Raw genomic sequence first — 24148 nt, 5'->3', positions numbered from 1 at the left:
ATAAGTTCTTTATATAGATTTTTAAGAATTGCCATATATATTTTATAGTATAAGAAGTTATAATTATATTAGGAAAAGCTTTAGGAGAAGTTTATAGTCTTAATAAGGCAATAGCTAAAAGAATAATTAATAGTTAGTATAACTATATACCTGTCTTTTTTCAAATAAATAAAATATTTGATTTAAATATACTTTTATTCTAAGCAGGCTTAAAAACAGACTAAAATATTCTTTTTATTAAAGAAGAAATACTTTTACTAGTATTTAAAAGCCTATTAATCTCGGTAGAATAATAAATAGAAAGTAGTAAAAAGTAGCTTATACTAAGAGATTAAAGATAATATATCGAATATAAAAATAAAATAAAAAGCAGAATTTTAAAGTAATTATATATTTATATAAACTCTATATTAATATAACTAGAATACTTATTTATAATTAAAAGCTTTCTCTTATATCCTGCTTTTATATAAGTAGTAGAATTAAAAACCTGAATAAGATATATTATATTAATACTAAATATATTAAAATCTTAAGTATATTATAAAGCTTAATTAATTCTATCTAGCAAGAAGTTACTATCTAAGTAAGGCTAAGCGAGATTTCCTTGTAATTACCTAGTAATTAAGGATATTAAATAATTATTTATTTATACTAGATATAAACTAGATATATTTTTTCTTTTTTAAATTATCTAATTAGCTATTCTAAAGGTCTCTAGAAACTCTTTTATAAATAAGAGCTAATAGAATCTTTATACTATTTATATAAATAGAGGCAAATAAGCTAATAAATTCTTATAAGCTATTTTATTTTACTATTATAATTTTTCTACTATTATATACTTTACTATATATATAATTCTAATTATATATATTTTTTGCTATAATATTATAATTCTTAATTGCTTTAATTAATTAAATAAAAGAAAAGAGAAATATTAGCTATTTTATTTCTAAAGTAAATAAGAAATAAATTAAATATTAAAATTAAATACTACTAAATTAAAAAAGAACTAAATATAGGGCCTATATTCCGATTTTATTTATAGATTATTAATATTTTATAAATAAAAGCTCTTAAGATATATAAAATAGTATTAGATAAAACTAGCTATCTAGTTCTTATTTATATTACCTCTAATAATCTCCTCTATAAGGTTAGAGGAAGCCTATATATTATAAGTTTATTAATTTGATTAATAAAAGCCTCTTCTTATATATTAGTAAGAAGTTTATAATATAAAGAAGTTACTTTTTATCTAGAGATATATATCCCTTTATACCTTTATATAAGGATAGTATGCTTAATACCAAAATCCCTAGCACCTGGCTATAATTAAGTATTAATTGCATATTTAGCATATTAATCGCTTTCTCAATATCTTATTCGCTGACCATTTTATCGAATTTTGAAGATGGTGGGATAATTTTTGGGAGGGTGTACATTCAGTGTGGGTGTGCATTGACCTTGGATCTCGGTTACGAAGGCGACGGGCGAAAAAAACCGTCCAAATCCCTTAAGCGAGAATTTGCGCAATCTTAGCCTTGCGATAAAAAATTTGTCGTAATTGTAATTTGAATTTAATTCCAGCAAAATTGTTGTAAAAGATAGATCTCCTTCTTTTCTATTACACAAATTAAAAAGTAGAGAGTTTAGATGTTGTATTGAACCTTAGTGTGATTTTCTACAGGTAGCGATTTTGGTATTTCTCGCGATTTGGCAGGTGGCCGGTTTTTTTCGCCCGTCGCCTTCGTACTGTATTTTCGAGCGCAGCGAGGCCTGGGGGGTTTGGGGGGCTTGCCCCCCATAATGAAGTGAAGAAGTGTGGGGAAGATAGAGGTGGTAAGGGGACCATCCCGGGCGGCTGACGCCGCCGGGACGGTCGTGCCCGCCACTATGCCATCGACGTCGGTCGTAATGTCTACCACAGTTCCGATAGTGTTGAGAACGCCAAGAAGGAGATCGCTCTCTGGTTCGAAGGTGAGGTCCAAACATGTAAGTCCGCTCAGCACGATCGGATCTATGAGAAGCCATAGATGTTCCCCCCTGGCAAATAGCCTATACTATCAATATTGGGCATTACTGGAGGATAAACTGGTAGTTATATATGACATGACAAAAGCTTGATTTCATGGCATTGTGGCATTGCTTCTGTTCTTGGTCTATTTGTCATTCTATGTACTTTATGCTTCGTATCAAGGCCCCTTCCTCCCAAAAACACCCTTCACAGGCCCCAAAACAACCCTAGCAAACCACGGCGTCCCCCAAACACTCACCAATATCCTCGCAGGCAGCAAAACCTTGGTGATAGCATACGCAGTAGCAACCTCAACTAATATCCTGCCCCCGGCCTCACCAACATGCCACCTCTTCTCCGTCTCTTCCACTAACCCCTCTCGTGTTTTCCTTCCCGCTCCGTCCTCTGCTTCCCCAATAATATCCCCATCCCCAATTGTATCCCCAACCCGTCCGGCTTCAGAATCAGAGCTCGGGGCAGGACTGACACCTTCCCTAGAAAAGCCAAACCACCCCTTCCGCCCAAAATACCTCCCAAACCTCTCCATGCCCTCGGTAACCCATTTACCCTCGACGAAGCCAGCCGGAAGCCATTGTGTGTAGTGAAAAAGTCCCGCTAACCCCACTAACGGTATGATCGCGGTGATTTCGTGCAGGATCAGGAACGAGACGATGTGCGATACAGGCGCATTGCGTAAGCCGTCTGTGTATGGTCGTAGGAATTTGGGGAGGCGGTTCAGGACGCGATCGATTCTGGAGCGGGTGCGAGATTCGGAGGAAGAGGTGGAGGTGAGGCGTCGTGGGGGAGCTCGGAGGAGGTGGGGTTGGAAGGATGGTGGTGGGTGGGGATGGAAGAAGGATGAGGAGGGGAGGGGCTTCCTCAGAAGCTGCCGGAGGGACATCACATAGAATCGGTCTGCGGAGGAATTGGGACTTGAGAGGATGTGTGGCAGAAGGGAAGAGATGATGACACGACTAAAGCTTCATTAAATTTACGCCGCGCAGATCTCGGGTCAGCAATTCATTGTTCGACGAAAGAAGACCAATTGAGAAGCAGCGGGATAATGAAACACACCGGATTATGTGATCGTATTCAGGATGAGTTTTGGGAGTCAATTGAGTGAAAATGGGTTTAATTGGTGATTTTCGTTGGAATATCATCGCTTGGGATGATACTGAAGTCTTCCTCGAGTGACCTTCGTCCCATCTATGAGACCAAACGCCAATCCAATGCCCCATTTCTCTACCAATTCTACTCTAACTTTGTACTGTACATCTTCACAAAAGAGTAACAAGGAGCCTACTTCCGTAAGCTGCCAATCATATCCTCAGCCTTCATTCCCCCCTCACCAAGAACGCCCGCCTTCCTTAGCACATCCACCGTCTTCTCAATAACCTTGACATCAACACCCTTCGTACTCTTTGCAAACCTCACGGTCTTCAACCATTCCCTTGCATCACCCGCAGTATAATCCAACTTCCCACTAATATACCTCACACTCTCCTCCTTATTCCCCTCAAAATACCTGACCCCTCTATCAATCTTCTCGAACATCTCTTCCAGTCTCTGGTCCCCCTCTCCTATCCCGGTCCGCGCTACAATCTTCCAACTCGACCACGGCGTGTAGATCTCTCCTATCTTCTTTATCTCTCCATTGTCATAGTACTTTTTGGAGGTGAAGTGCTCCCACATGAAGAAGTCTGCAGAAGAAGCGTTGACGGCGGAGCGGAGCTTGTCGAAGGTTTGCAAGGGGATGACTTCGAATGGTGGTTCGGAGGATGAGGGAGAGAGCCAGCCTTGTTGATCGGCGAGCACGAAGCCCATTACATATGACCCGCTGCCTATTCTCGAGACGCCGATTTTGCTGTTCTTGAGGTCTTGGATGCTGTTTATTTTTCGTTTTGCGCCGGTTGAAATTGCCCAGCCTGCCATAACTTGTCAGCTCCAATTACTTCTCAGAGGAAGAAGAAGGGGAAGAAGCAGGTATAAGTAGGAAAGCAAAGGGGATGTACATAAAGGCGTCTCAACATAAGTCCCTACAATCCTATACCCCCCATCCTCTTCCACCCCATCTTTCCCCAATCCCGCAACCCAACCCTCCGTCAACCCTACCCCGACATCTATCTCCCCTGTTCGCAGAGAGGTAATCATATGTCCCGTGCCGGACGGGAAAGGGAGCAGCTCGGCGTCGAGCCCGAAGTGCTTTTCTGCGAAGTAGAGGGGCGTGGAGAAGTGCTCTGGCACGTAGCCAATTTTTAACTTTTCGGTGGACATCGTGGTTTCTAATTCGAATTCGAAATATCAAAGGGTAGTGGAGGAAGAAGAAGAAAGAGGATTGAATAGCCAGTATTCAATTGAGAAAATAGGGAGAATGTGAAACTTGAAGTTGAGATTGTTCAGAAGGTGTGATTCCCGAGGAGCTTCGTATCAATGACCAAATAGCGGGGCACTTGCAAGGAACCGAGCAGGGGTCCTTCTCAGCACTTCATGCCACCTTGACTTTCACCCCCACCGCCTCCTCCACAACACTTCCTCTTACAACCTCCACCTCTTACAGAAGACGGTCTTCACCATGGCATCAACAACCGCCCAACGGCGCCTCCTCCAGGAATACAAAGCCCTCACCAACAACCCACCAGAAGGCATCACCGCCGGCCCCGTCTCCGAAGACGATCTGCTGTACTGGGAGGCTTTGATCCAAGGACCAGAGGGAACACCGTTTGAAGGCGGTGTCTTTCCTGCAGAGCTGAAATTCCCGAAGGATTATCCGCTGGCACCGCCGAGTATGAGGTTCCTGGGCGAGGTGTGGCATCCGAATGGTAGGTTGTCGCGTGCTCTTCTTCCCCCCCTCCTTGCTCTCCCCTTCTACATAAATGCGCTTTGTTTTAATGAAAGGGTATGAGCAATCGGCTAATGGATGTTGTTTGGGTAGTATACCCCAGCGGTCTAGTCTGTATTTCGATTCTGCATCCACCAGGAGATGATCCAAATCACTACGAGCACGCTTCCGAACGGTGGTCCCCGATTCAGAGTGTGGAGAAGATTCTCATTTCAGTGATGAGCATGTTGGCGGAGCCGAATGACGAGAGTCCCGCGAATGTGGAGGCGGCGAAGATGTGGAGGGAGCAGAGGCCTGAATATGAGCGAAGGGTTCGGGAAGGGTGTAGAAGGATGCTGGGGCTTTGAATGAGAGAAGTCTTCGGGGACGGGCCAGGATGCTTGGGATAATTACGGAATGGAAGGGAGGTCTAAGGCGGATATTTCATAGGAGTGAAGAGTTGATACGGCGTATGGAGGCGTTGCTGGAGTGCTTCGGCGTCTGGAAATTTCACGGTCCCCTGGTCTGCTTGACTAGATGGATGCTCCGGGAACTATAGCTCACGGTCACATGTCCTCAAAAATATATTAAAAAAAGCATTGCGATGAATGGTTATGGAACCCATTCTCTCTTTCTCTTGCTTCCAAGCGGAGGCTAGGAGTGCGCACAAGCAAGTATTGCAAACGTGGGGAACGCAAACTGGTTAAATCATGCCAGTCCGAAAATGATCTACAAATGCATTTCTCTTAGTCGAGTGACTTGTCAACCGGCGTATATACGTTCTTGTGGTCTATCACAGCTTGAGAGTGAATCTTGATTTTCGAGGTTTTGTTGAGCAGCTTGAGATTATGGTTGAAGTGAAGAGTGAATCTTCAATATCAAAGTTTTACTCTCATCGCCTCAATATCCTACAAGTTTGGGAATGGATCTCGGATGGAGTTGTCTTGCATTGTGGAAAGGTATTATTGTGTTGGAAAAGCCACTGCGTATGGATTACCAAATAACTTGAAATGCATTGTTTACTTTTCTTTTCTTTTCTTTTCTTTTTTTGCTGAATCCGTCTTGCCATACTTCCCATCAAGCAGCCGTCGTTTCCAAGTTTCAGTGGCAAAGTTTAAATACACTTCTTCCGCCATCAACCAAAGAGGAATGAATGCAAAGTAAAAGGTATTTCGTATTTCCATCCCACCAACACTTCTGTAAAACCATTGCAAGCGAGAATAGACCCCCCCTCAGTTAGTCTACTAACCTCCAGTGTCTTCCTCACTATTAACTATCCGTGGCTTCCCTACTGTGCCATAAGTATGGAGGCTGCGCTACTTGAAGCATTCTACCCTTGCTTGACAGTTTCCAAAACGACGTAGCCCCACCATTCTCGAGGCAGTGTGCCCTTGAAAACATAGGTTTCTAGACTCCTAACACAACACGGCCACCCAACATAATTGAATCCTTCTAGCCCCTGCAATTTGTATTCCTTCTATTCATCGAAAGATTTCTCAATTGGTGTTCCCCTGTCGGACCTACGTCTCGGTCCAGCTGGTCGAAAGGGCAGACCAAGACCTTTAGGCTTGGAGGATGTGGACTCTTCCTTGTTCTCTCTGGAACACTCCCATGCCTCGGGTGGCTCCCATGGAATAGGCTGCCAGACTGGACTTATCATCGCCTGAGTTTCAACCGCCTTCTCTGTCATCGAACTTGACTCCTCTTCCGCCTCTATCTCGTCATCATTGTCACTCAGAAAATCCAATACGGTGGCTTGAGAAGGTCTGGTTTCATTAGTATCCCCATTCACATCCTTGGGCCAGTTCTCACCTTCTACCCGCCGAATCATGCGTGTGAATTATTCCACTAGCTGAGATATGAACCATTGTCGCGACTTGTTCTGCGTCTTTGATTGATTCTCTTGGGGACACTGTGATCTCCGTGCTCTGCGTCACAAACGAGGTTGGGCTCAATTGTTGAACTATCTTTCCCGAGCTGCAGATCGATTCTGCATTTAAGCTCCAGGTTGAATTCGTCCCAGAGTCCGACACTGCTTTTCGTCATTAACGGTGCGTTGAGACCATTCAAGGACATCTACCTTCTGATTGATTCGACAGTCTGCATGGATCATAATCGGAGGGGTATGAGTCTGAGAAGAACTCGTTGTCGGGAGTTCTTATTATTGTCGTCGATATTCTTGGATTCTCATGGAACGATGAAACCGAGCTTGCTGTAAAGCTTGGTTGTTTTCTAAGTGCCTTGGGGCCATCGATGCGTAGTGTTGATGATGAGTTTGTCTGTTTTCTTTTGGCCAAAGATTGCTCCTTCCGACTTGGCCCGAAGACATTCATCACTGGGGGCCTCATTTCTCCCGAGGTTGAACTCCGAGATGGAGGTACTGTTGGTCCATTCCTTGAGGCGCATGTAGACCTTTGTTGCTTTCTACTCTTCCGCTCTGCCACCGTCTCTCTTTCTGGGTCGGCCCAGGAAACCTCGAACATGATGCTGGATACGCAAGATCAGCACCAAGACTATCAATAAAGCAAATGGAGCTCTTAACTGACAAAAAATGGTCAAGAGCATCTGGGAGACATTCCACATGGGGATCAGACGAATGTTCATACAGAGGTTGTCGTGTGACTTGATATAATCTCCACGGGCACACGAGGCTCGAAGACAAATGCGCTGCTATCCCCTGAGAACTTTTCACCCACATGCTCAGCCCGACGCCATGGAAATACCCGCTCGCCACCCATCCTGTCTTTTAGCACATGAGAGACGGTACCCTCCGTATGCCGAGACCACAGCCCATCGGCTGGTCAACCTCAACATGGTATTCTCGACGTATTACAGGCTGTGGCGGGTGATACCCCCATCCACCTGGCCTTGGCGTTCGATAGCTCACCATTTGGGGCTTCAACATCACATCACCATCTCGGGGAACCGGGGACAGAGATCGCGGGAAGATTTGCTTTGGGGGGCGGTTGGTTCGATTCCGGGGAACCGCAGGAATAGGCGAGCTATCCGTGTCAAACACATCGGAACTTTACCCCTGAACCCCTATTGTGGCTTGCAGCTGCTGAAGAAACATGGTAACCTTAGCGAGTGGGAGAATTCCGCCAGAAGTTTGCCTTTGGGAGCACGCAGATTTCCTCCGGACTCGAAACACTTGAGCATAAGTCATTCAAAAGTGAGCTGTTCCGCCGACCGTCAGAATGATCGATTGTATCACGGCTTCTTCGAGGGGTCACAACATGCGGGGAACGATCTTGCCTCACATCTAGCCATCCCTCGAAGCCCAGTGCGCCACACACACCTCTGGTCACAATGTCATCCGATGTGGCACGCCCAAATCTCCCCCGAGTCATGTTGAGTTCCAAGTCGAAGGGGACTGTCAAAGCGCTGTGCGAACATCGCACGATTTTTCCATGGCGTTTTTGAGACTGCGGGAAGCCACAACTTCGAAACATCAAAGCTAAGACAACCCACCCACCTCGAGATTCTCGAGTCCACTCGCGATTAGTGATTCCACTGCCCGCTTCCCGCAATGCGAATCTCAGTTGTGATAAGATGCATATGTCTGTGCGGAATCCCAGGAAGCCCCACGAGGATCAGTGAGAATCTTCTACCCCCGGTCCGATATCATACCATGTGCCCACCTGGGCTTGAAGACATGCTCCGTCTATTGTCACTATCACAGAATCAGACTTCTCAATATGCTTTAGTGGCTCTCGTTCCTTCCCATGCCTCCACTCGTTGGATGGAAAAGTACTTTATATCATAACAACAATTACTGCTGCGAGTTTCCTCGCTCCTCCTTCGCGTTGTCACATGGCATTTATTATGGGAAAGCCACTTCAATAATTGTTCTGAGCTATTTCTATAGCGCCAGGACCCCAGGTGGATGCTTGGAACTTTTCCATTTCATCAATTCATGTCGAATTATTGGTCATATTTCGCACTTCTCTATTCTCCTTTTCTTTCCATACTCTAAGCTTCCAGGCTTTGTTCATCGAGCTACCATGTCTACCATTAGAAATGCTGCCACGGCGATCAATGCCCGCATATCGAGGTCGACGTTTGGGAGAGTCTTCCGCCTTCAAGGATCGGGCCACGTAAGTTCGGTCATCGCTGCGTGCGATGTTGTCGATTGGATACTCAACGTTTGTAGGAGAAAGAGCGCAATGGGTCTAGCTCTTGACCAAAATCAGAGCTGGTGTAACGGCGTTCTTCACCATGGCCTATATCATTGCTGTCAATGTTTGTTTTTCCATCCTCAAGCTTAACTTCGAAGCTAACCGAAAGGCATCTATCCTGACACAAAGCGGAGGCAAATGCGTATATATGTACCAACCCTGCCAATCCAACTTGTGAGAGAGATCTGCATACAATACGTGCTTGATCGGTCGGTCTTGGTTTATTCCTGAAAGTACAGGAGATAGACTAATGACTCCAGGTATCAAGAGAGATCCCACCACTGCCACTGCTACAATTACGGGTATCAGTACTATTGCTTTTGGGTTCCTCACTAATCTCCCCGTAGCTCTTGCGTAAGCTCTCTTATCCACCCTCCGCATTGCCACATCTCACTAAGCACCTCCAGTCCAGGCATGGGTCTCAGCGCCTACTTTACCTAACAAGTTGTCGGCTACCATGGCACCGCGAGCGTAAGCTGCCGTCTCGCGCTCATAGCCGTTTTCGTCGAGGGTTTCATCTTCATCTTCCTCTCTGATCGGCATGTGTCAGTGGCTCGTCAAAGTCATCCCAGCGAGTATAACGGTCGCAAGCGGAGTGGGCATTGGCATGTTTCTAGAATAAGGATCTAGTATAATATCTAGCTTTAGTATTAAATAATAGCCTCCTGGCGCATGAGTTATGCGGGCATTGGGCTGATTTTCGGGAGTCCTGTTACACCAACCAATATTGCAGGTTGTCCACTTCGGTATTTGAATCCTGAGACTGGGGCCTGTGATAGCCATAAGGTGAAGAACCCAACGGTGTGTTTGGCCCTTCCCTTAAGAGCGGACAGAGCTTGGAAGTGCATGATGCTAACGCATGGGACTTTAGCTTTGGATCGGTGTCATTTGTGGCGGGCTCTTGACTGCATATCCCATGGCCTACAGAATCAAATCAGCTATCATAATCGGCATCATAGTAGTCTCAATCATGTCCTGGGCGTGAGTCTCCGTCCACCTCATGTTCTCCTCTCGTCACCGCATTCCTAACATCTCATCCCAGCCGAAACACCATTTTCACCTACTTCCCCAACACCCCCGATGGCGATGAGATGTTCTCCTTCTTCCGCCATGTTTTCCCGTCCGTTATATTGGCGTTGATAGGGACTCGCTGAAGAGGTATCAGCTGTTCCGGCACGGTTCTGTGGGGTGATGTCTGTCTGCTTGGTTCCCGTCAGGCGTCGTGCGGATGGGATCGTCTCCACTACCTCCGTCACTTCCTTAAACGATGCCTTCGGGGGTTCCTCCAACTTGTTGCGGTTGAACTTGCTAAAGCGGTCGTCGTTAAAGTTATTGAAACTGCTCTGCTTGTTTCGGTAACGTGCGTTTCGCTGGAAGTCGTTGGCTGGAATAGCGTACTGGATTTGTGGTTGCTTTCCCGATACCAATTCCTTTATATCTTGGTTTTGCTTCTCGATAGTATCAAGGCGTGTTTGAAGCTGTTTATATTATTGTCTGGCTTGGTGTTCTGCTGCGTATACGTTGACTTGGAAGTCTTTCATTGTATTATTTGTTCCTCGAAGGGGGACTGCTGCTGCGAGTGTAGGGTCTAGGCCGTCGTGGATACGTCGGACAATATTATCTTGATTCGTCTCGCCAGCTTCTCTGTACAGTCCATACTTCCTAGAGATGTATTCTCTGACATCCATTTCCGTCTCATCGTCAAAGCCACCCCATCAACTCCACGCTCGCAGCCCAAGACTGGAACGTCGCCGCGTCAGGAGCACACTTCGTTCTCGCGCTCTTCACTTTCCTCTACGTCGACATCGTCGACGCAACCGCAACCCTCTACTCCATGGCGCGTTTCTCGGGCGTCGTCGATCCGGCATCGAATGACTTCCCTCGCTCTACGTTAGCTTATTGCGTCGACGTGATGTCGATCTCCATCGGGTCCCTCTTTGGATGTTCGCCCGTAACCGCATTCATCGAGTCCGGGGCTGGGATCACGGAGGGCGGACGAACAGGTCTCACAGCCATCATGACCGGTCTCTGTTTCCTGATCTCCTTCTTTGTCCCGATCTTCGCATCCATACCGCCGTGGGCTACGGGGTGTACCTTGATTCTTGTGGGCTGTATGATGATGCGCCAAGTCACGTCTGTGAATTGACTTTATATTGGTGACTGTTAGCGTGTCGTTTTGTTACAGTGTGGCGTATGGCTTGATTGCAGGGTTGTTTACGTATATGGTGTTGAATGGGGGCATTTATGTTACGCGGAAGGTGAGCGGCTTGGTGTTTGGGAGGGAAATGGGACCCCCGGATGCGGATAAGGGGGAATATTGGACGTATATGATTGGTTGAAGTAATCCGCCGGTGAGTTTTAATTCTATCCTTTTATATTTTCATCCGTTCCAACAATGGAGATATTCCTTGGGCTGGAAATCAAGTTGGCTAGCTTACTGATTCTCGCTCGCAGTGGTTCATTCGCGCAGCTCAAGGCCAACTTCGGAGGCGTAACGTCCATCCGAGTTTGTGGACGAGGATACGGGCGAGGGCACTAGGAGCCTAGGAGGCAGTGAGAAGGAGTTGGTTGAGATGCACGTGGCGAATAAATTGACCACAGAAGGGGAAAACAAGGAAGAGATAGCGAAGTAGGCTCGAAAATTTTACTTGGGGGAAGAGCGAAAGTGGGACTTATTTACTTCATGAAAATAAGAGCTGAAAACTTAGCACAGAAGAACAATTGAGGCTCCAAAAACGAGATGGTTCATCCGATGTCAACGTAGTGCAGGTCCATGTAACAGGTGCTTGCAAATCAAGACCTTGATATCTGTGGTCAAACAACGGAGTCTGAATCCATGATCCGATAAGCTCCTCCTGTGAGGGAAGTCTAGACCTCTCTTATGAATATGTTAGTGGAGAAAGGTTTGCTTTCCTGCTTTTGTTTCCATCAATCGCAAACAAGATCCCAAGATGAATTCTGATTATATAACCATCCACCATTGCCATGCACAAAGAATAGGAATATCTCCCGTTAAGTTACTTAGAAAACCTTTGCAAGGCGAGCTCGCTAGACATGTCCCCGGATCCTGCATTACTCATAATCCAGCTTCCAGCCTTAACTTCCAACTCCAACATCTTCGCAGAACACAAAACAACTATCCATCTCGCCTTGGATGGACGTCACGAGACAATGCAACGCATAATGTTCTCTGTACTTGCCCCTCCATCCCCTGACAAACTTCCTTTGCAGCCACTCCCCAACGTCCTAGCACATGTTGGCCAAGAGCACGGGATTTCCAAGATCCCCGTCGAAGCTGCTTGACACTAACTTCATCCAGATTATGGCAGCGCATCCGGTTGAGAAAGCTGCGTTTCATCGAGTGGTGGGGAATATTGCTTCTCAAACGCCATTTTGGTTTGCTCAGATCCTGATTTTGGAAGTATTCTCAGGACCTAGTCCTTCGACGAGAGAAACGACATTACTTGCCGACCTTTTTTGGGGGGGGGGCATGAGTGTATGGCGATTGTCGAGAAGTTTCTGGATTTGGAGGGTCGGATGGCCTTGCAGGACTTACCGAAGGTCGTTGAGCATGCGAGTGTGGGGGAGAGGATTGAGAAGATGGGGAATGATTACCTTACTGTACGGCAGATCAAAGGTACTTACTGATACCACTTTCCCCTCTCAAGAGAATGAGACTGGGAGGAATAGCTGATGTGTCGAAGGCGCGCGTAGGTATAATATGTGCCAGATCCTGCATTCCTACAACGGTGAAGTCGCTATCCGAATCTTGAAGGCTCGGCTCCCGGCTACAAGTGCAGACTCTGTTCCCTTGATTGATGACAAGGCTATTTCAGATGAAAAGGTATCTGGTGCGCCGAGCGTGTTGTCTGCTACTGAGTCAGCTTGACAATGTTGGCGATGTTTAAGGGGGTTGAGAGACGCGAGGCTCAGTGGAGGAAACTGCTTGATGATGCGGGTTACAGAGTTAATGCTTTGTAGAGGTATTCGGAAGATAATGGTTGTGTTATCTTTGCGTTTAAGAAGTGAAGGAATAGGAAGAATTTTGCGTGTTTGTGCAATGGGGAGGGTTGAGTACAATGTGTTTTCAGAGGCTGGGCGTGATATCAAACTGACATCATCATAGACGTAAGGCAAGGAAACCCCGAATGAAACGAGTCATAGAGAAAATATGAAGCGGTAGAGCAAGTATATATACTATTGATAAGCAGTAGTAACTCAACCAAACTCCTGTCTCTGATCATACAGCTTCAAGCAACTTCTTGTCTAGCCATTGTGCAAGCGCGTCGCCATTTCCCAAGATCTGAATCTCAGCTTTGACATTCATTATCAACATAACTTGCAATTCTCTCTTCCACTCATCATCCCTATCCTCGGCCACACTCTTCGCGAGCATTTTCAAAGCAATCTTCCGGTCCCGAGCAGTGAGATTCAACAGACCTTGGATCTCGTTCTCGGTGTTCAGGAAATCGCAGCTGCGGACACCGAGCCAACAAACCCATGGTACAGTAAGGTTAGTCTCGTGAGCGAGGCTCATGGAGCCGTGCTTGTAGGTTGACATAATACCGATGCCGTCGGGATCGAAATCTACCAGTGCAAATATGGGGATGGTGGGGTGCTGTTGGGAGAAAAAGTGGAGGAATTGGCGGGTTTGAATGTCAGGATAGCCTTTCGCCTGGAGGGAAGTCAGATCCAAGTTCCACGCAGGAGGAACAGATATAAGTACTGTGACCAAGACCCCTTTTCCACCAAGTGAGTCTCTCCAGTATTGATTTGTCGCCAGCGTGCGAAATGTTGCCTGCTAAGAGTCAGATAGGTAAAGATGGAGAACGTTTTAATAGCACCTCTTTCTCGATTACCAGAATCCATCGAGCATCGGAGACTTGAATGTTAACAATATCTTTGACCCCTGGTATCAAGATGCCCTACCTTCAATCAGCCAGTAACCGATGCCTTCCGGCAGATAATACCAACTTCGTGCTCGATGGAGTATTCAACCATAGAGTTATCCTTTCTCTTGACTGAAAAGGATCCAGCAACCAAGCCTTTTGCAGCTGCTACCTGTGGCAAAAACATCAAACCGGAGCACTTGATCAGATCGAGTATTTAAATACCACGTTCAGCGCATCTCGGCCCACTCCAAACGTGTAAGCAACATCATCAACGTATCTGTCCACCACAGCTTGCCTCATGAAGAGCTCAGGATCTCGGTAATACATATCTCTATCACACTGTCAGCACGGGATGAGTGAGAGAAGGTGTAATGATGATAACGAGCTTAACAAGCGAGGCCGTAAGACGCAACAACTCAAGAAGTGGAGCTCAACCTTTTCGTTGTAACATTTCCCGCGACCAGAGCTTCGTGGGAGAGTTCCAGAATCCGAAGAAGTGCAGCTGCATGTTCGTCAGTCACTGTAAAATATTAGACATCCTCCACTCACTGAACTTCCATGCTTCTTGTGGAGACTTGCTAGGGAAGGTGATGTTTCTCGTCTCGCTGTTCGAACTTCTGTTGACTTGTGTCGAGTCGTCTTTGTTAGCAGCGTTCTTCTTTTTGGCTCTGCTTTTTAGCGGTATCACGAGCTCCTTTCCATCATCGAGGATGCAGTCTGTAATGGACTCGAAGATGTCTTCAATCTTGGTGATCACTGCACCCCTTTGGTGAGGATCTGGGGTCCCAGCACCAACATTTCCTCTCTCCAATCCGGGGTTCTCGGCAATCTGTTCAGGGGTGAGCCTTCCACTGTCTTGTAAGTGGGAGAGCAATTGTGTTGCGCCAATGTCATGGCCATTGATGAACCCAGACAGCAGATCAAAGTCCATTGAGCGAGCTCCCTGAAGCTTCCAGTTTCGAGGGTTCACCCTTGAGTGTTTGTGAATGTTTGAAAATGGAGATGGGAAGAAAGAAAGGTGTCAGGTTGGAAGTCGTGATGCTAAAAGCAGCTATTTTTTAGCGTCGGAGCGGACCTGCGCCAACACTGTAAGGTACCAAAGTTGTCCCTGTTGACCGCGAATTCAAGTTCCTCGAATCTTCGAACAGATCACATCCCCTCTTGCCTCCTCTTCGTCACAGCAAGTATAACTGCATGAAGCGGTGCTTTCAGTGCTCGATCTGTAAGCATTGAGGGTCGTCTGCGCTCGAGACACCCAGTTGGTGCCGCTGTTAACGGGCACAAGTCGCCATGGCCCGCTCCAAGGTTGCCGTCAGTTCGGTAGATCTTCCATCAACATCACCACCATACACACCATCCGATGCCAGCCCAATTGAATTCACGAGCGCCGAAACAAAGTCCACTAAGGGTCCGAAGCTGTCGGCGCGTACTGACTACACGCGATGGCGACTGTTGGACGAAGCAGGGAGGCAGACATGGCATTACCTCGAGACCGACGAAGCGGTCAAGGCTTGGCCTCAATCAATTGCAGATAAATGGCATTTGAACATGTCAACTGTACGTTCCAATCCGCAAGATATTTGATATATATTGATTCACAATAGGGTCTGCCCGATCTTCCTACACCTAAGACACCCCTCGATTCAGTCAAGAATTCCCTCGAATTCTTCCAACACCTCCAACTACCTCCCGGAAACTGGGGCTGTGAATATGGCGGACCAATGTTCCTTCTTCCTGGTGTTATAATCAGTTGGTATGTCACAGAGACTCCAATACCAGATCATATTGCTACAGAGATGAAGAATTATCTCTTCGCACGAGCACATCCGGTAGACGGTGGCTGGGGGCTACACATCGAAGGGGAAAGTACGGTCTTCGGAACTGCAATGAATTATACTGCTCTGCGGATTCTCGGCGTCAGCGAGGAGGACCCGGTATTGATCAAAGCGAGAGGAACATTGCACAAGATGGGCGGAGCGATAGCTGGGCCACATTGGGCAAAATTCTGGCTCAGCGTGCTTGGTATATGCCAATGGGAAATTGTCAACCCTATCCCACCAGAATTCTGGCTTCTTCCCGACTGGTTTCCGGTTTCCCCTTGGAGGTGGTGGGTTCACACACGAATGGTCTTCCTCGGGTCTGGGTTCATCTGGTCTCAACGCTGGACAACTAAAGAAACCCCCCTGATCCGACAACTCAGACAAGAACTCTTCGCCGAACCATACGAATTGATTGATTGGATTGGCAATCGGAACACCATCTACAAGATCGACAATTACCATCCCAAGTGTTGGCTTCTGAACGTGATCAATTGGATCCTTGTCAATATCTGGATACCATATTTTCGAACTAATTGGGTCATCAAGAAAGCAGAGGATTGGACCTGGAATCTCATTCAGATGGAAGACAAGAACACCGACTATTCAGATATTGCTCCTGTGAGTATGCCTATGAATTTTGTGGCCTGCTACATTCGTGAAGGTCCAGACGCGTTCTCTGTGCAGCGCCACAGAGACCGGATGGCGGACTATCTATGGGTCAAAGGGGAAGGAATGTTGGTGAACGGTACCAATGGAGTCCAATGCTGGGATACGGCTTTCGCGATCCAGGCTGTGATGGATGCCGGACTTGCAGAGGATGCCAAATGGAGACCAATGCTTACCCGTGCTTTGGAATTCCTAGAGGACCAGCAGATGCGGGAAAATGTCGATGACCAAGCTATATGCTATAGACAACAACGAAAAGGCGGTTGGGCTTTCAGTAACAAGGTCCAGGGGTATGCTGTGAGCGATTGCATTTCTGAAGCTCTCAAAGCTGTCCTTTTACTCCAGCGCACACCCGGCTATCCAACTCTCCTTGAGGACCAACGAATTTATGATGCCATTGACACTTTACTCACTTATCAACATGCTTGGTCTGGGGGCTGTGCCTCGTACGAGCCAGCACGCCAAGGCGAATGGCTTGAGTTGCTCAATGCCGCCGAAGTATTTGGAAGAATCATGGTCGAGTATGACTACCCGGAATGCACCACTGCTGTTGTGACGGCTCTGTCATTGTTTTCGAAGCACTATCCAGACTACCGTGCGACAGACATCAAGACTTTTAAAGCGAAGGCAGTGGGCTACATTCGCAACGCCCAATTCCCGGATGGAAGCTGGTATGGTAGTTGGGGGATTTGCTTTACCTATGCAGCAATGTTCGCTCTGGAGAGTCTTGCTAGTATTGGTGAGTACTACGAGAACAGTGAGCATTCACGAAAGGGTTGTGAATTCCTAGTCTCTAAGCAAAGGGCTGATGGTGGATGGTCCGAGAGCTACCGTGTATGTTCCTTTCGTCGATTCTCTTTTCGATGCTAACGAAAGTCTAGTCTTGTGAGACGATGACCTATGTCGAACATCCAACAGGCTCCCAAGTCGTCATGACAGCATGGGCAATCATCGGCTTGCTCGAAGCTGGATATCCGCACCGCGGGCCTATTGAGAAGGGGTTGAAGCTCATTATGAGCAGACAGCAGCCAAATGGAGAGTGGTTGCAGGAAGCGATCGAAGGGGTTTTCAACAAGAGTTGCATGATCTCGTACCCGAACTACAAGTTCATCTTCCCGATCAAGGCGCTGGGGATGTATGCCAGAAAGTATGGCGATTCTCCGCTGCAGTGAAGTACCGGAGGCAATGAAGCATAATACTGCGGGAATTGCTACCCAGTGAGAGCCAGGCAATGAGATACGGAGACATCTCCCAGTCGGCATTGCACCCCCTGACATGGATCTCCAGAGGATGACATGTCGGCTATCTTGCATTAAGAATAATAGAAGTAAGACTAATTTAATCCAAGAACTCACTTCAGGCGTGGAATTTTGAGCTTACATTTTTGTTCTAAAAGCGACGATCCCTGGGCTGGGTAGATGTAAAGAAAAGGGGAACAATGAAGTCAAATGCATCACTCCATATATATGCCGAACTTGATTCACCTTGAGGACTAATGAATAGCCGTTGGACTCTATCTTCGACCCACTTATTAAATAAACCCCATTTATTAGGACGTTTGTACGAAGTATATTAAAATCGACCGCGTGGTAGATGGGGCAATGCACGTGAGTCGACCATTCTCAAAGGCGGCACGAGGCTGAACTTTTCGAGCCCTCGCAAAATCCAAATCGTCTGCCTGATCACAACCTCTTCAAGAACCCAACAGTCCCCCACAACCACACAAAGGTAAACTCCATAGCATCCACAAAAAAATAAAATCGCAACCGCAGCGATGTCCAACACCGACGCAACCAAAGGCCAAGCCGCGTTGGCTTCCTCCGATTACCCCACTTCAGTCTCGCACCTAACTAAAGCCCTCAATTCCCAATCCACGCCCTCGCCCCTCTGGCTCATCCAGCGCAGCACCGCGTACCAACGAACAGGCCAACACGCTCTCGCTCTCGCAGACGCGGATAATGCCGTATTGGCTGCGCATGCGCGAGGCAAGAGGGAACTGATCGCCACGGCTCATTTCAGGAGAGCGGTTGCGTTGCATGGGATGGGACGATACGGCGATGCGAGGTTGTGTTTGCTGTGGTGTCAGAAATTTAATGAGAAGGAGAAGGGTGTTACGATGTGGCAGGCTAAGGTCAAGGCGGATTACGAGAAAGCTGGGGGTGAGGAGGCGGAGTGCAACAAGGTCAGTGTGAAGGAGGTCCCAGATAAGGTTGAGGAGGTGCAGCAGAAGATTGGCGAGGAGGGGAAGGAGAACGTTCGGTCTTCAAAGGGAGAGAAGGCGAAGGTTGGTGTGGCCAAGGCTGAACCAGAGAAGGCTGCAGCGCCGGCTGCTACCTCTCAGACGCCGAAGGAAAAGATCAGGAATGAGTGGTACCAGTCCAATACGACTGTTACGATTGAGATCTTTGCGAAGGGAGTGCCTCATGATGCGGAAGTAGACATCCAAGAAGGCAGTGTAAGTTTACTTTCGACTTTTGATCCTGACGATGTGCTCCGACGACATCTGAAGGCACTGCTAACACGGCACAGCTCGAGGTCAGTTTCCCTATTGCAGCATTCAATACCACCTACGACTACACCATCAGCCCTCTCTTCTCCAAGATCGACAAATCGAAATCAAGCTTCCGAATCACCCCACATAAGGTCGAGATTGTCCTCACCAAGTCAATGCCAGGGCTGAAGTGGTCTTCCCTGGAAGGAACAGCTCTTATCGAAAGTACTATTGTTCCCGAGCCCGCTCCCAAGATCCCCGCCGAGGTCCTCAAGGCTCCCGCTTACCCCACCTCTTCCCGCAAGGGACCAACAAACTGGGACAAAGTTGTGGAAGGAGATGACAAGGATGAAGGCGAGGAAATTGATGGCTTCTTCAAGAAGCTCTACAAGGATGCGGATCCGGATACCAAGAGAGCTATGATGAAGAGCTATCAGGAGAGCAACGGCACAGCATTGAGCACATCCTGGAGCGATGTTGGCAGCAAGAAGGTCGAAACTGTCCCGCCTGAGGGACTGGAGGCTAAGAAGTGGGAGATTTAAGGGCCCAAATATCGAGCCTTTCGATCGTGGGGGAGGGCTGCTTGTTAAATTATTGATACCAGACCGCTGTGGCTTTTCTTGGAGCAGTCATTTTGCCTTTTGGCGGCATGGGATGGCGTTTGGGGGGGTGGGCAGACCGCGAGGCTTGACCGTAACAAAGCGCGGCCTAGTTGTATGAAGGGGCGTCCAAAATCCCGATCACACAGAGTTTGTTACGTGCATGGGTTCAGTGTGGGGACTAGAAGCTCCTGCTGGGGCGAGGAGGCGGTCTGCCACGTCGTCAGCGGCATGAATCCCCCTTCTCGTCCCAATGTTTTACCCTTCGTTCCTCCCACCAGTCCTATAAACACCACACTGCATCCCACCCGGATATAAACTTCCACAGGTGGCAGTGTACGGCACAATCTTCACGGGATTATAGTTATGGTGGGGTGCTTTTGCCTTGCCTCTCTGCCGACCGAGCCGCCCGGAGAGTTCCTGGCCTGAAGCCTGTTCGGTGCATCCTGCACAGCGATCGGCCTTTGGCGCTTTTCCCATTGGGTCCTGCGGCCCAAGTCTAGGTCGTGATGATCAACATCACCGAAGCCTGCATATAGTATTCTAAACTTCGATAGCGTAACATCTCGCTCTCCCCTTGCTCCCAATGAGACATCCCAATAATACCTTAATGTTATTTGGCGAAGATCGCTGACCACCGATCATCGGGTTGCTTCCAACAATCGCTGACAGGCAGGACTAGCTGCTTGGTATCGGAGCTGAACGCAGGAAGATCTATACGGAACCCGTGTCTCTCGGCCCCATTGAGCCTCCTCGTGTTTGCACTGCGTAGGTGGATTTGTCTTTGACAGTCTTGGATCACAGTGCTGTTATCGAACGATTTGGCGTCAGCATATCAAGCCCGTGCTCTACCCCTTTTCCCTTCGCAAAGTAATGAATGCTTTACGAATCCCATCTTTCACTCATAAACTTTTGATTTCCCCGCTTTCCTGCCTTGTTACGAAAGTCTCCGATCGATACCAGGATTCTTTGGATCCACAACACCGGAAGCTTTGAGCACATGTGATTGCGTGAGATTCGCGAGAGTAATCGAGGTCGGCGCCAAGTAAGAAGATGCTCTTCTGCACGTACTGCGGAAAGAGCTTCACGAGGAAAGAACATCTGGAGAGACACATACCTCGACGTAAGCTCCGCTTCCCCGGATCTTAATCCTGCTATCAAATATCAGATCTTGTTGCTGACAAGTGATACTCAGATACAAATGTGATGCCATATCGTTGTGGCTTGTGTCAGTTGTCCTTTCCTAGAAGGTATTGATACAACCCCCCAAGCAAGAATTCAAGTGCAGATACTGAGAATGAAAAACTCCAGAGACCTCGCCCAACGACATCACTCTGCGTACCACGAAACCAAAGACTCAATGTTGGCCTCGCCGTGCGACGTACCTGCCATTGCTTGCATCCATTGTGCAAGCGCGAAGACACGGTGTGATAAAAGAGTTCCCTGCTCGCGCTGTGCAGAAAAAGATTTACAATGCGAGGCTCGGTTTGCTCGTCGAAGACGTTCACAAAGACCCCCTATTCGGTCCCCTTCCACGAAGGCAGCTCTGAGTCCATTGTCTGGGAATGGCCTCGTTCAGATTGTTCCTCAAGAACCTCACACCGAAAGTGCCACAATACAGCCTAATACGCCACTACCGCAGCCACCTCAACGTCCAGACCTTCCCCAGCGGAAGACATATACCCTTCCTAACCTTATCACTGCTGGTCATGCCTTTGGGACACCACCCAACTCATCTGGCCGTGAGCTTGACGCCATCATGACCCTTGACGATGACCTTCTTGATGGAGAGTACCAAGATCTCATGATGTGGAACCAATATTCACTCTTTCCTGACACAGACGAGCTCCAAAATGTTCCAGGGATACCTCCTTCCATGGAGCTCAATGGAAGCTCATTAACCTCAGAGTCACTATCTCTCGGTTATTCCATGCCCACCCCAGGGGCCATAAGCTCCAATACCAGGAACGGCAGTCTGGAGACGGTGCCTTCTCTTACACCCTCGCATACCAGGACCGCCAGCATGGCTTCGCGCTTAGACTTCGACCAGCAGTTCGACATGGTGGATGTCGCCGTGGCCAGCATACAAGAGGTCATGACCCCCGAGCGAGAGATCGCCATTGCGGCTGAAGCAGCATGGCCCCTTGCACGATGTAACCCTCCAATCTTCTCCGGCTCTTGTCCCCGCACGGCAGTTATGCATCTCGAGGCTCTTGAAGAGCTTTCGAAGCACGAGACCTGGACGCGGTTAGCTCAGAATATTGCTGCCGCTGCAGCCGACTTCAACGGCCAGATAGCAGTTGTGCCCCTGAATGGGAGTACGAGAGATAGGATACTCGCTATTACCCAAAGCTTCTTGCACCGAGCGCTTGAAACCCACAGCGGTAGGATGAAAAGCTCGACCAAGACCTCGAGTGCTGAAGGTGGTTTCAACTTTCTTGTCTTGCCGCCATCCAATGTTCTGGAATATTTCCTTCGGAGTTCTCTTCGAAATCTTGGGCTTTATTATATGTTGATCCAAGAAGGTACCCTTGATCCCAACCACCTATTGCCTAACAGCCAGCGGTCCACTCTTCTCTTGCTGCTGATGATCGCTCATGGGGCCATTGCTGAAGCCAGAGTTCTCACGTCTGGCTTGATCGAGGCCTGTCGCATCTCCCTCTTTCATGTGATCGAGAAAGATGTCGAGCTATCGGCCGATCCCACGATCTTGCGATGCGCTTTGCTCTTCATCATCGTGGGGGCATGGAGTGGCGATGCCTGGCACATGAATATTGCGATGGGTCAGAGAGCGATGTATCTGGCGGTAAGTTTCAATCAACTCCTCGAGTCCGGTCATGTACTGACGAGTTGCAGATGCTCAAGCATGGTGGAATGTTGGAGCCATCGCCATTGATGAGCTTGATGAGAGACTCGTCGAGCACAGAACTCAGATGGAGAGCATGGCAACAACAAGAAAGCAAGAGCAGGTGAGCAACGCAACCCCCTCCTTATCTAGTTCCCCTATTCGCCTCCCTTCGTCATGTGTCCTAGCGACGGCCCAATAATATCTTCGTTCCACCACTCCGTTCATCGCTCGCCAAAACAAAAGCAGGCTAACCACCAATCAGGCTGGTCTATAACTGGGTGATGGTCGATCAGGAATTAGGTTTGTTTCATGATACTGCACCCATCCTATCAATCACGGAGCTCGGTACCCCCATGCCGGGCTCCGACTACCTCTGGGTTGCAAAGGACCCAATAGAATGGCTCGCCGCTATTCAAACGGGCAGTGGTACGAGTACAAACTGGATGAGCCCAACCTCCCTCCCGAGTCCGCCGATGCAGCCCTCCCTCTGCGATCTCTTCCAAGATTTACTCAACGAGTCCCGGAGGTTCGGTCAACTCTCTCCGCTAGAGCTAAGGCTCCTTCTCCATCCCATCCAGTCTCTCCTCTTCCACCTCCGTCAAGTCTCAAGCTGCTTCTCCGACCTCTTCTCTTCTCGCCGCGGCTCAAGAACCCTCACAAAAACATCCACTCTCCTCCGCCTGGAGGAGATCCAATCCTTACTGCAAAAATGGTACGAGCTATCCGCCCTCAACGCCAAACCAAACTGCCTCATCACCCAATCCAACCTCGTGCTCTACCACCTCATCTCCCTCAATGCCATCACCTCCTGCCCTGAGACAGAACGTCTCGCACGACGAGAAGCCTTCGATGGCTCAAGTCGGGAACTGCATGCGCGGTATAAGCGCTGCATCCACCAGCCTGAAGAGGCGGTCTTCCACTCGGGGCAGATCATCAGACTGCTGATGAGCATGCCGAAGGAAGGCCAGCCGTATTGGTGGTCCACGGCCTTGTATCGAGCGACGATGATCCTGTGGGTCGAGAGTCTCTTCCGTCTTGATCAGGATACACAAGCTGGGTTTGATGCTTCGGGAAGAGGAGAGGTGTTCCCGATTAATATGGTGATGGAGGATGATGCGTTGGTGTCGGCGTGGTTGGGGAGCGGAGAAGGCGTCCCGGTCTTGAGACATGGAGAGAGGGAGTTCAAGTTGTTGCCGGAGGAGGTGTTGGGTTTTAGCATTGGGGTTATTGGGGAGGGAGGACAGAGTCTGAGGGTCAGTGAGGGGATTGCGAGGAAGCTGCAGATGCTGGCGGGCAATTGGAGGATGAAGGTTTAGATTTTTCACGGTGTTCACGGAAACGGGGAGAGGGAACCGGTAATTATAATGAAGACATGATATCATGTATTGTATTTGGAAGACTAAATGATAATTTCTTGTGATACTACATCTTTTGTTTATGCTCGGTCAAGCGATTAAAGGGGCTGAGCGCAGTGCAGTGCAGTGGATCCCTTTCTGTATTTTTTTTAGCGAAGTCAAGCCTAGGATACGAGCCTGTGGCGCAGAGAAATTTTACTGCAGGCTCTTTAAATTAGCAATGCGGGGTCTGGAGCTCGAGCCTGTGGCTCTGGAAATTTGCATTCCAGGCCCGTTTAATTTGTCCCTACAGAGTCCGGCTTCAGGCTACAGGGCTGAAGGACAAAAGATCGGGTCCTATAATTTAGCGGTGAAAAGCCTGAAATTCCGAAACTGGGGCTCGCTAGTGGCGATCGGCGGGCTGAAGATTGGGTTTGCGAGTGGTTCGATAGAGGTCATTTTGGCGGTGGACCGTGACCTCT

The 24148-nt window shown here is 48.1% G+C and overlaps 10 protein-coding genes across 10 annotated transcripts; 6 read left to right on the top strand and 4 right to left on the bottom strand.

Annotated features, from left to right (window-relative positions):
• Positions 1–3319: 3319 nt before the first annotated feature.
• On the bottom strand, positions 3320–4294 carry K444DRAFT_528256 (uracil-DNA glycosylase-like protein; the record flags this gene model as incomplete). The annotated part of the gene is made up of 2 exons (XM_024874706.1): positions 3320–3945; positions 4033–4294. The coding sequence occupies 2 exons, from the start codon at positions 4292–4294 to the stop codon at positions 3320–3322; spliced, it is 888 nt and encodes a 295-aa protein (XP_024737390.1).
• Positions 4295–4519: 225 nt separating this feature from the next.
• Positions 4520–5595, top strand: K444DRAFT_652664 (ubiquitin-conjugating enzyme). The gene is made up of 2 exons (XM_024885818.1): positions 4520–4839; positions 4953–5595. Exons 1-2 carry the CDS (start codon positions 4593–4595, stop codon positions 5204–5206), a joined length of 501 nt encoding a protein of 166 aa, XP_024737389.1. The 5' UTR covers positions 4520–4592; the 3' UTR covers positions 5207–5595.
• A 260-nt stretch (positions 5596–5855) lies between these two features.
• K444DRAFT_663261 (uncharacterized protein) lies at positions 5856–7410 on the bottom strand. Its single transcript, XM_024886810.1, has 4 exons — positions 7385–7410; positions 6919–7325; positions 6651–6870; positions 5856–6604 (listed from the first exon to the last, which is right to left on the bottom strand). The coding sequence occupies exons 2-4, from the start codon at positions 7319–7321 to the stop codon at positions 6316–6318; spliced, it is 912 nt and encodes a 303-aa protein (XP_024737388.1). The 5' UTR covers positions 7322–7325; positions 7385–7410; the 3' UTR covers positions 5856–6315.
• Positions 7411–8842: 1432 nt separating this feature from the next.
• On the top strand, positions 8843–11355 carry K444DRAFT_643045 (uncharacterized protein; the record flags this gene model as incomplete). Its single annotated transcript, XM_024884814.1, has 12 exons — positions 8843–8935; positions 9015–9080; positions 9126–9158; positions 9198–9225; positions 9277–9370; position 9487; positions 9567–9625; positions 9694–9817; positions 9888–9997; positions 10059–10136; positions 10724–11149; positions 11184–11355. 12 exons carry the CDS (start codon positions 8843–8845, stop codon positions 11353–11355), a joined length of 1284 nt encoding a protein of 427 aa, XP_024737387.1.
• A 1141-nt stretch (positions 11356–12496) lies between these two features.
• Positions 12497–12997, top strand: K444DRAFT_528555 (S-adenosyl-L-methionine-dependent methyltransferase; the record flags this gene model as incomplete). The annotated part of the gene is given in 3 exon segments (XM_024874736.1): positions 12497–12653; positions 12721–12883; positions 12901–12997. Coding segments are annotated over 3 exon segments (417 nt in total), but the record flags the coding sequence as incomplete, so codon positions are not given.
• A 196-nt stretch (positions 12998–13193) lies between these two features.
• K444DRAFT_612632 (DNA topoisomerase IV, alpha subunit) lies at positions 13194–14363 on the bottom strand. The gene is made up of 4 exons (XM_024880177.1): positions 13991–14363; positions 13861–13941; positions 13743–13814; positions 13194–13691 (listed from the first exon to the last, which is right to left on the bottom strand). The coding sequence occupies exons 1-4, from the start codon at positions 14090–14092 to the stop codon at positions 13257–13259; spliced, it is 690 nt and encodes a 229-aa protein (XP_024737385.1). The 5' UTR covers positions 14093–14363; the 3' UTR covers positions 13194–13256.
• Positions 13946–14893, bottom strand: K444DRAFT_612629 (uncharacterized protein). The gene is made up of 3 exons (XM_024880176.1): positions 14458–14893; positions 14131–14410; positions 13946–14077 (listed from the first exon to the last, which is right to left on the bottom strand). Exons 1-2 carry the CDS (start codon positions 14837–14839, stop codon positions 14325–14327), a joined length of 468 nt encoding a protein of 155 aa, XP_024737384.1. The 5' UTR covers positions 14840–14893; the 3' UTR covers positions 13946–14077; positions 14131–14324.
• A 112-nt stretch (positions 14894–15005) lies between these two features.
• K444DRAFT_663259 (oxidosqualene:lanosterol cyclase-like protein) lies at positions 15006–17851 on the top strand. The gene is made up of 3 exons (XM_024886809.1): positions 15006–15465; positions 15513–17228; positions 17276–17851. The coding sequence occupies exons 1-3, from the start codon at positions 15199–15201 to the stop codon at positions 17564–17566; spliced, it is 2274 nt and encodes a 757-aa protein (XP_024737383.1). The 5' UTR covers positions 15006–15198; the 3' UTR covers positions 17567–17851.
• A 317-nt stretch (positions 17852–18168) lies between these two features.
• Positions 18169–19427, top strand: K444DRAFT_528207 (SGS-domain-containing protein; the record flags this gene model as incomplete). The annotated part of the gene is made up of 3 exons (XM_024874701.1): positions 18169–18603; positions 18670–18849; positions 18924–19427. The coding sequence occupies 3 exons, from the start codon at positions 18169–18171 to the stop codon at positions 19425–19427; spliced, it is 1119 nt and encodes a 372-aa protein (XP_024737382.1).
• Positions 19428–20781: 1354 nt separating this feature from the next.
• K444DRAFT_629422 (uncharacterized protein) lies at positions 20782–23648 on the top strand (the record flags this gene model as incomplete). The annotated part of the gene is made up of 3 exons (XM_024883051.1): positions 20782–22290; positions 22341–22453; positions 22595–23648. 3 exons carry the CDS (start codon positions 20782–20784, stop codon positions 23646–23648), a joined length of 2676 nt encoding a protein of 891 aa, XP_024737381.1.
• Positions 23649–24148: the final 500 nt, after the last annotated feature.

The sequence above is a fragment of the Hyaloscypha bicolor genome (assembly GCF_002865645.1).
Source record: "Hyaloscypha bicolor E unplaced genomic scaffold K444scaffold_60, whole genome shotgun sequence".
NCBI lineage: Eukaryota > Fungi > Ascomycota > Leotiomycetes > Helotiales > Hyaloscyphaceae > Hyaloscypha > Hyaloscypha bicolor.
Note: the sequence above shows the minus strand (reverse complement) of the source record. Positions and strands in the feature narration are given on the sequence as shown.

What these genes read in the sequence shown, in the direction of transcription:
- K444DRAFT_652664 (XM_024885818.1), top strand. Translation starts at nt 4,593, where the DNA reads ATGGCATCAACAACCGCCCAACGGCGCCTCCTCCAGGAATACAAAGCC. An exon ending in CGAGGTGTGGCATCCGAATG is followed by an intron (nt 4,840 to 4,952) that starts GTAGGTTGTCGC and finishes TTGTTTGGGTAG; the next exon opens with TATACCCCAGCGGTCTAGTC.
- K444DRAFT_663261 (XM_024886810.1), bottom strand. Translation starts at nt 7,321, where the DNA reads ATGTTCGAGGTTTCCTGGGCCGACCCAGAAAGAGAGACGGTGGCAGAG. An exon ending in ACTGTCGAATCAATCAGAAG is followed by an intron (nt 6,871 to 6,918) that starts GTAGATGTCCTT and finishes GACGAAAAGCAG; the next exon opens with TGTCGGACTCTGGGACGAAT. An exon ending in CATGATTCGGCGGGTAGAAG is followed by an intron (nt 6,605 to 6,650) that starts GTGAGAACTGGC and finishes TAATGAAACCAG; the next exon opens with ACCTTCTCAAGCCACCGTAT.
- K444DRAFT_612632 (XM_024880177.1), bottom strand. Translation starts at nt 14,092, where the DNA reads ATGTTTTTGCCACAGGTAGCAGCTGCAAAAGGCTTGGTTGCTGGATCC. An exon ending in AATACTCCATCGAGCACGAA is followed by an intron (nt 13,942 to 13,990) that starts GTTGGTATTATC and finishes GATTGAAGGTAG; the next exon opens with GGCATCTTGATACCAGGGGT. An exon ending in TTCTGGTAATCGAGAAAGAG is followed by an intron (nt 13,815 to 13,860) that starts GTGCTATTAAAA and finishes GACTCTTAGCAG; the next exon opens with GCAACATTTCGCACGCTGGC.
- K444DRAFT_612629 (XM_024880176.1), bottom strand. Translation starts at nt 14,839, where the DNA reads ATGGACTTTGATCTGCTGTCTGGGTTCATCAATGGCCATGACATTGGC. An exon ending in ACAAGAAGCATGGAAGTTCA is followed by an intron (nt 14,411 to 14,457) that starts GTGAGTGGAGGA and finishes ACGAACATGCAG; the next exon opens with CTGCACTTCTTCGGATTCTG.
- K444DRAFT_663259 (XM_024886809.1), top strand. Translation starts at nt 15,199, where the DNA reads ATGGCCCGCTCCAAGGTTGCCGTCAGTTCGGTAGATCTTCCATCAACA. An exon ending in GGCATTTGAACATGTCAACT is followed by an intron (nt 15,466 to 15,512) that starts GTACGTTCCAAT and finishes GATTCACAATAG; the next exon opens with GGTCTGCCCGATCTTCCTAC. An exon ending in GATGGTCCGAGAGCTACCGT is followed by an intron (nt 17,229 to 17,275) that starts GTATGTTCCTTT and finishes ACGAAAGTCTAG; the next exon opens with TCTTGTGAGACGATGACCTA.